The following is a 9,274-nucleotide window of genomic DNA, read 5'->3' as shown; positions in this document are numbered from 1 at the left end:
TTACTTCACATTATATCTACAATATATTTACATTATATATATTATATATATATATACATTTTATATATATATAAAAGAGGTGGGGTATATGAAGTAATATATGGATATTACTTCACATTATATATATAATATATTTACATTATACATATTATATATATATACATTTTATATTATATATAAAAGAGGTGGGGTATATGAAGTAATATATGGATATCACGTCACAATAAAAAAGAATGAAATATTGTCATTTGTGACCACGTGGATGGACCTAGAGGGCATTATGCTGAGTGCAATAAGTCAGAGAAAGACCAATACCGTCTGATCTCACTTATATGTGGAACTTAAAAAAAAAAAATAATAGAAGATATAAATAAAACGAAAATCACTTAAAAATAAATAGTAAATAAACAAAACAGAAACAGACCCATAGCTATAAAGAATGAGCCGATGATTACTAAAAGTGGAGGGAGATGAGTAAAATTTAAAACAAAAATAAGACCTTTTCGGTGAGCCCCCCCGAAAGGGTGCAGGCAGTGAGTGCGATGGTAACTTGTCCTCCCTGGCCCTCTAATCCCGGAGGTCGGGGGCTCATTTACTCCTTATCTGCCCCTCTGGGCCCCTCCCCGAGCCTTAGGCACTCAGAATGCACTGCTGCTGGAGGAAACGCAGCCCACGCCGGCTGAATTAAGCCACGAGAGAAAACAGGAGGTGACAGCATGATTTCCTTCATCGCCAAGGAAAATTTTATTTTGACTTCTCACGAACATGCGAACAAGCTTTTAAGAACCCTCGACCACATGCACTCATGTTACAGGCGACAGTCCTTCCAACACAGACCAAATATGTCCCCCGTGCCTTTCCTCCTCTGCTCCCTGTGCCTCCCTGCAAGGGCCATCTGGAGTCTCCTTCCTTCCCCGAATCCTTAAGTACCCTGATGTGCGGGCTGACACTGTTTTTCACGCAGTGTTTCTGACCTTGTAAAATGATACCGTTTGCTTGGCTTGTAACATCTTTGAAATACTAGGAATACAAAGGGGTTTCTTTGTTGCTATTGTTGTTGTTTTCCTGTGTGTGTTTTTTAAAGAATGTACATAAAAGCTTCTGAACCCACTGACGTCAGGATGTGTCGTTCAAGTGGGTATAGCGATCGATCGATGCTTTGAGAGCAGGGAGCCAGGTACAACTGTGTTAATAAGCCAGGTCTTCGAGACGATCAGGTCTCCCCTGGACAAAAGGGTTCTGTTTTCCTGTCGTACATCCTAGGCGACACTTTCAGATGGTGAATGGTTATTGCCAAGAAACCTCATTTTCAAATGCCCCGAAACATAATGGCGATCTAAGTTAAGTTACATCGAGGCCCATGCTTCTTCAAAGCTCATTTCACCTCTAGAGGTATGTGAGTCCTTCATTTTTTGTTTGTGCGGGTTAGACAATCATTCTACACATAAATATGCCTTCACATAATCTGTAAACAAGTTTCGAGTTATTTAATCCTCCGACACACATTCCACATCATTAAGTGTTTCTAAAAGTCTGTTTGCATCGAGGGCGTTAAACTTTGAGTAAACACGATCATCGTAAAACATAAGTTCGTAATAGTGGCTTTAAATAGTTTCTGCATGATAATATCAACAATAATCCTCTCAGACTATTAACATGTTAGTGCAATCTTTAATAAGAGTATTTCCTAAAACAATGTGACAGATTTGCGGCAATTTCTGAAAGGAAAAATCCTCATTAAAAGTACATTATCTGTGAGACTGTATCGATTTTAGTTAGATACTGATAACCTTCTAGTTCTATAGTTTAAATATTTTAACCTTGTTGAAAGAAATAAACTGTGTATATAGATAAGCATATATCTTCTGAATAATATTTCATATGTGTTCTAAATAATACTGATAATAACTGCCTTCCAATTACTAAATTGGAAGTTATCATCTGTTATCGGTAAAGAAGATGGTCCTTTATTCGTTATAAAGCTGTATATGTTAAGATTTGCTAAACGTCTCTTACACTTTATTCTCCGTTTTAGTGGCACTGATGGAGTCACAGCGATGTGTCAAATTGTGGAGTAAATGACACCGTGTCCCGTGGATCAGACGCGTTCGCTGAGGGGTGAGCAGGTGACCTCTGGCCCTGCCCTAACACCCGTCTGCTCTCGAGGAGACACTCTCTGTGAAACCCCCCTATGTGTTTATACAGTGCAAAAAGTCCGGCCACGTAAGGCACACGACTCACATTTGTCCCTCTAATTTCTGCAAAGCTCTCGATGGCGCCTTCAGGTGAAAAGGTAGAGAGAGAATCTGATCCGAGGTGCTGGCTTCGCCCCGCGCCACTCCTCGTGTGTGTTTGTCACGAAGGAGGTGGCGTGGGGGCCACACGTCCCCAGACGCACCACGGCTAACGGCTCACTTGTCTGTCCTGTTTCTCTCGGTCACACTGGCAAGACAGGCCGGAGGATGACGGGCAGCACATCTGAAGCCACGGCTTCCAGAGAATGTTCCCGAGAGAAAACTGGTCGGGGACGTCCCGCACCGTCTGGGTGTGGCGGGTGGCGGCCTCCTCCATGGTGGCCACGATCTCCCGGAACCGAGGCTCGCTTGTCGGAGTTACGGGGTTTCTCTCCCTGGGGTCTTTGGAGAGGTCGAACAGGAGTGGCGGGTGATGGCGGGTGACGAAGTGCCCGTAACAGAGACACACTTGCGTGGGAAAGCATCCATTGGCGCCCTCGGGGCTGAACTTGGGCGTGAAGAAGAAGGCTTTCCAGACGGACGTGCCTGCGGTTCAGAAGAACAGAGGTTGGTGTCACGGGCACGCGGTCGATCCCCCGGGGGAGCATGCACAGCCCCTACGCAGCCCCGGCCTTTAAGACGGCGAAGACTTAGCGTGCGATTATGGATGGCGTTCGTATTTCTCACCCTTAACGTGCAAAAGGGTCAGCGTCATAGCTTAAAAACAAACAAACAAACAAACAAACAAAAACAAACAGAACCCTGTATCTGTTTAACTGCCAGAGAACAAAGATAGAGGTCACTTGGCTGTAGCTGCTGTGGCTCAAATTTTCACACGTCACGACCGTTCCATTGTCTTCTGATTCAGAATCTCTCTCTCTCTCTCTTTCCTGTCACCCCTCCTTCCCGCCCCCCAATCCCTAAGGCACCAGGCGATGGCGCGCTGGGCGGACGGGGAGCGCCCACCGACTGTCGGAGCACAGAACTCAAACGGGACTGTCATTCACTCTGATAACCTCATGGCTTGGAAGTGTAGACCAATAAATATGTACTGACTAACAGATTACAAGCTCCTCGCTCTGCAAACCCACGTAGGCCACCGTCGACATTTTTAACGTTCGGCTTGTATTTCTGCTTAAAAACCAAGGAAAGAAACGGGTGGGCTCGATGCTAATACTTACTCGAGGGACGGTAAGCCTGCACGTGTACACACACACACACACACACACACACACACACAGTCACACGATTTCACAGAGGCTAGGACCTCAGTCACCATATCATTTTCTCAGTTGGCAGAAAGCCCAAACCCATCAAAGCCATAACTACATGAGTCTGGGAGTGAGGCTGGGGACGGACTGTAACTGGACCCCGAGATGTCCTCATATTAGATCGTGACTAGAGTTACAGAGCTCCCGCCATTCATTTCCTAAAAATCATTGAACTGGAATTTTATGGTCTGTCTCTCATACCTTAATGAAGCTGTTAAAATTTCTAAATGAGAGACGTTCGTCCACTCCAGAGTAGGATGGTTAAATTGTTTTATAATCTAAGTTCTGTGCCCCACAACACCCCCAACTATTGATTTTTTCAGAAAAAAAAAACTGATTTTCAAACACATATGAAATAATCAGTGGATTTCTGGTTCATTCTACAACATCGTGACTTTCTGAAGAGGTGATGCTAATCGGGCATCATCTGACAGAGGTTTAAAATCTGTTTCCTGAGTATGAAACCGACCAAATATGACGTAGAAAATGCCAACGTCCCTTTTCACGTTACCCTTACAGCTTTTTTACATAAGAATGTAGACACGTTCCCACGAGTAAGCATCACACACTGATTTAATTTGCTTTGATAATTTGCATGTAGCATGGCGACGGCGACTTTCGTAATCATGGGGATTTAGCACCCGACTGATCTAAATACAGAATAAATTAATAGAATCAACTGAAAACAATCGTCGTGGGTGTCTGCATTGTCCCCAAACGGCCTCTGACCTCAGACTCTCTGTGGTCTCTTGGAAAGAACTAGGAATCACAAGGTGATGGATTGAAAGGGTCTCCATAATGGCATTGTCCAGGCGGTGGCACAGTTGAAGCCGGGGGGCGGGACATACGTCCGTGTCCACTGACACGTGCGCAGGAGACCTGCCTTTTGCAGATGAAGACAGGCGGACACGCAGACACGTCGGGCTGGAGAAAGCACGCCTGACATGTCTCTTGTCTGCAGCAGACTTTCAGCAGGAAGTGGGTAACGTTAAGAGCCTCTGCATCGACTCCACCTGTTCCCTTTCCTCCCAGGTGTGACGATTCCTTCGGAAGCCTTTCCTGTGACCCCGCAGCCCACTTAGAACCGGTCCTCAGTCAGGACCGGCGGGGTCCAGGCGGCTCCTGAGAGAGGGTCACGCATGCCGCCGACCCCTCCGGCTCTCGCTCAGCACGCTGCAAACCTGGATGGCGTTTCGAACTTGACATTCAGATCACGTCTCAGTGTGTTTAAAACCCCGGGGAGCAGGCTCCTGGAACAAATTCACTTTAAGGGCCGGTGTCACCCACTTGCCTTTGAAAGCTGCGCATGTGGATCTCACTATGACCTGATTTAGCGCCGTTTAGCCCAGAAGTGAACTGAATCGGTGGTGGTGAGGCCAGGTGGGCGCCCAGGTGGCCTCACCTTGGGGAGGGGGATGGGGGTTTTCAGTGGCTACGTCAGAAAAGTGTGGCACGAAAATGCATTTTTCTGAAGAACCGTTTGGTAGCTACACACAGGTGTTTGCCTTTTTACCTTCAAAGTTGAATGTTTCAAGCTTTTCGTAAAAAGATAAATTGCTTATTCTCTCTGGACTATTTCTTTCGACCACTGGCTCTGCTCAGACCAGAGAAGTGCGGCTATATTTGATCGTGAGTGGATGTTAATAACCCAGGTGTGTTATTCTCTGGGAACCCAGAAATCCACCTCTGCAAAGCTGTCTTTTCAAAGAAGAAGAACGAATCGCAGTCTGATAAAAAAGGAGACACCTTCTGTTTTCAACAGGTGCATTTAGTCCTGTCTTCCAAGATTATTATTTGGGGAGGGGGAGGCGGTGCAGCTAAAAATATTTTGATAACTTATTTTATCCTGGATTTCTCCATATACTAGAAAAACATTAGGTTTCAAATATATATATATATATTTTCCTCTGTTTTAAAAATTCCAGCCTCCCGGTTGAGGGAGAAAACTGGATTGCCCTTTGAGCTGCAGAAGCATTTCGTCGTCTGGTGCCTTGCTCAGCGTCACTTGCTTTAACTCTCCTGCCCATGTTGTTGGCATTCCCACGTAACTCCAGGCTCCAACCGCTCGGGTTCGAGTCCCGGCTCTGCGACTTCCTAGCCGTGTGGTACTCGGCGTGGCCACGAACCTCTCTGTGTCCCACTGGCCCATCCTGCTAAGTGAGGATGATCACAGTACTGGCCTCACGACATTGCTTAGAGGGTTGAGAAGCCGTTCTGAATCCTCAAGCCCTCAGCGAGGAGCACAGCGCGACCACGTGCGAGTTAGCTGTGAGTATAAAGCCACGGTCAAACTAGGCGAAAACCACACTGGTTTCCGTCTGCTCTCAAATCTGTCACCGCCGCGACACATGTCTTAACATACTTCCCCCCACCCTCCACTAAGGATTGTAAAAGAACACGGAAACTGAATTTAAATGGCTTCTACACATTGCCTCTTCATTTATTCCTGGGATTTAGGCTTCTCTCGATGAAGGCTGTTCAGCGGCTGGCCTTGGCGAGGGTGATTTTGGATGCTCGGAGCATTCCACATCTTTCAGACATTTTGGGGTCAGCCTCGGCCGCCTTTCTTGCTATATCATTTCCTGGTAGTTCTTCAAGGACCATGTCAAACTCTGTCGTGCTGGCCCATTGCCAGAGGCCCACACCCACGGGACCCTAGGCTTGCCCCTCAGGAATACTGACCTCGTCTACCGAGCTGCTGTCTGAAAAGCCACCCCATTGTCCCCAAGTCCCGGTGACCTCTTCGCTTCCGCGAAAGTCATTCCGCCTGCTCCTCATCCTCAGCCAGCTACCCTACAGCAACGCCGCACTTCCTTTCTGAGACCCAAAGATCTTACGATGGGGCCACGCCTGGAGCCACCCAGGACCCTGGCGTCTTCTGCACAAGCACACACACGATCCCACAGCACTGTGGCTCACGGATTAGACCCATTTGGTCAGCTTCCTGCGGCGGAATGATGACACAGTGACCATGAGCAGAAAGGATGCAGGTCAGGGCTGTGGCTCAGACACCTGCTTCGAGTCCAGGAGGGTCAGGGCGATCCCAGCTCCCCCAGCTGATGCCTGACTGTCCCAAAACAAAGCAGTCCCTGTGACTAAGCCTCGGTGTTGCATATTGGGGGACAGACGTACATAACCTGGTACAAACTGGGTGCCCAACACACACACTAACCCCGTCCCCTGCTTTGTATATTGTGACCGCACCCACCCTGCCAGGCCCTGCAACGGCTCCTCCCCCTCGAGGCAGACCTAATCCCCAGACGGCATCATCCCCATTTCCTGCTTCCTGTCGGCCATCTGCACCCAAGACTCGTCCCTGAAGGCCAATCACCGATGCAGACTCCATCTCTCTCAGTAGGAGACTGGCACTCAGAACGCAAGGCTGTGTCACCCGCATCTCCGGAGCACACACGACCTGGCGCCTTACGCGGCATAGACGGTCCCTAAGAAGTTGCTGGGCAAGTTCGTATGTGAACGGGATGAGGACACGGGCAGGAAGGGACAGAAACAGAGGGAGGACGCTGTCCACACGGGTGACGGGAAGCCTCGCGCCCTCTGGAGCCGCCTGGATTGCCCTGCCCCCCCGCGATCTCATAGCGCCTGGGCTCTGAGGCAGATAAGTGAGCAGGTGAGTGAGCAGTCACAGGGGTTACAGTGGCAAACGCGAGTCCTTTGTGCCTTCGGAAAAGACGTTTCACGGAACGGCATGAAGGCAGACAGGGCGGCCTGCAAATCCAACTTTGTCATCGACTCTGTCCCAAAGTGCCACTGTGTGGCCTCCTGCACCTCTGCCAGCTGTCACCCCCACCTTCCACGGCCATCGAGTGTTACCTGGGCACACGAACACTCACGCTGAAGACTCCACTTGTCAGCCTGCCTTGAAGCCAGGCGTGGACAGGTGAGCAGCTTCTCGGGGTCTAACTAGAATGGAGAACCTGGACGTGTTCCCGGGGACATAAGTGACGTGCACCCTTCTCCCTCCCTCTTTTCCATCCATTCTTCCGTCGTGATGCCCCTAAGTGAATACCTTCCTCATGCAGCACGAACAGGAGGCTTCTGTGTCCTCCGGCTTTGCGGGGGCAGCTGGGGGTCTGCACCCCTGAGGCTCCGTGAACCATTCACCTCTAGACTTAACTCACAAGGTGCAGATATAAATGTCCCTCCGACGGAAGATGCTGTTTCTTTTTGTTTCCTGTTACAGTCGAACCTGACGTGAATATAATCAAAATCTCTTCATCGTGAGGATGAAAAGGCGCTGAATGCAAACTTTGTATCAGAATGTCTGCCAGACGGCAGAGATGGAACAAATGTCCCAGTGTGTGGTGATGAAGTATGTCTTCAAAAAAATACACAGCACTCGCATAAAAAGACTAACCTCGAGAATAAGCGATTAACAAAGAGCTAAGTATCCAGGTACCTGTGAAACGCTTTTGCATAGGAAGATTCCAAGGTGAAGAAGACAAAAAAAAAAAAAAAGCAACTATTATAAGCAAAGCCCGCCTCAGATTTGGAACTCAAATGTCGTAGAAAATGCCAGGTCGATAGCAGATGGAAGCAGACCAGGGCGGGGTGAGAACAGAAAAGCGGAACTTATGGGAAAAGCTTGAGATGTGCTCGTCAAAAAAAAAAAAAAAAAAAGAGATGCAAGACATTGTAGAATGAAGAATTTCTGGAACCCGAGGCGGGAAGGGAGGCAGAAGCCTTAGAATCAGCAGCTGGTGCTAAAGGTCCAGAAGCGAGCTGAAGCCGACCTAAGCTGGGCAGAAAAGAGTGTTTCAGCAGCTCAGAAAGCGGCTAATGCCTTTTTTTTTTTTTTTTTTGTGGTATTCTAGAAAGAAATTTCTAATCTGATTATTTTCTCTCCAGAAGGAAGTCAGAGTTGCGGCAAATTAACCAAAGCCACAGCTGCCACTTCTTTCGTCTAGGATGTTAATGTCATCTTAGGTCAAACATCTGGAAACTTTAGGTGGCAAGCGGGTACGTCTTTCAAAAAACTGCCGCGTACTGTTTGTGAGGTCACAGGAAGGGCCATGTGAAGAGAGGAAGACTCATTCATGAGTTTTTTTCCCCTCAAAGAAAATGAATGATTGGGAAGTGACACCCTTTACTACAGTGTCTGTGACATGATGATCTGACTACACAAAAATCGAGAACTTTCACGAAAGGCTTCTCCATCCCTCCTCTCCTAGGTCACCAAGAGCAGATTCTGTCCATCCCGGGACACCGTCCCACGTGATCCCCTTACTACTGGGCTGAAGACACGTTTAAAAGAACCCAAGGGCGAACCCCTGACAGCAGAAAAGCCTTTGCGAATGCAGCATTTGGCTGAGGTCTTCCCAAAAGGAACAGGACGTCCTGAGACGGCCTATTATCCTCGGCCTGGTTGAACGTCGCGATGCTTCTTCTTACGTCCAAGAAAAGTGAGAGAGGGAGAGCTCGTCCTCCGTAAGGGAAGGTGAAATCCGTGAAGATCTGCAGTGAGCGTTCGCTTGAAAATGCCACAGCCCACGTCAGCTCAGCCTCTGCACCCCCAAATGTTCTTCATGACCCCTCAACTCCCACTTCCGGCAAGCACACGAGGTTACCAGAAGGAGGTCAGCAGGACGCCCGCTGAGATTATCAACGAGGACACAAGCCGACACCGTCTTCCTGGCCCTGCTTAACCCATGAGCCACAATGAGAATCTCAGCTACGATGAGATTCTTCTCTCTTTCCTCAGCTGCATTCTAGGGGTGAGTTAATTTTGTAACGGAGTCAACATGTGACACA

At 48.1% G+C, this 9,274-nt stretch overlaps 1 protein-coding gene across 3 annotated transcripts in view; it reads right to left on the bottom strand.

The window, feature by feature from the left end:
- Positions 1–717: 717 nt before the first annotated feature.
- STS (steroid sulfatase) overlaps positions 718–9,274 on the bottom strand; it is a 115,418-nt gene continuing 106,861 nt past the window's right edge. For all 3 annotated transcript variants that reach the window (XM_039839642.1, XM_039839644.1, XM_039839645.1), the window contains one exon: positions 718–2,780. In XM_039839642.1, the coding sequence (XP_039695576.1) occupies positions 2,404–2,780 (377 nt within the window). In that variant the 3' untranslated portion in view covers positions 718–2,403. The remainder of the gene's footprint in view (positions 2,781–9,274) is intronic.

Source organism: Pteropus medius, unplaced genomic scaffold (assembly GCF_902729225.1).
Source record: "Pteropus medius unplaced genomic scaffold, Ma_sr-lr_union100, whole genome shotgun sequence".
NCBI classification, from domain to species: domain Eukaryota; kingdom Metazoa; phylum Chordata; class Mammalia; order Chiroptera; family Pteropodidae; genus Pteropus; species Pteropus medius.
Note: the sequence above shows the minus strand (reverse complement) of the source record. Positions and strands in the feature narration are given on the sequence as shown.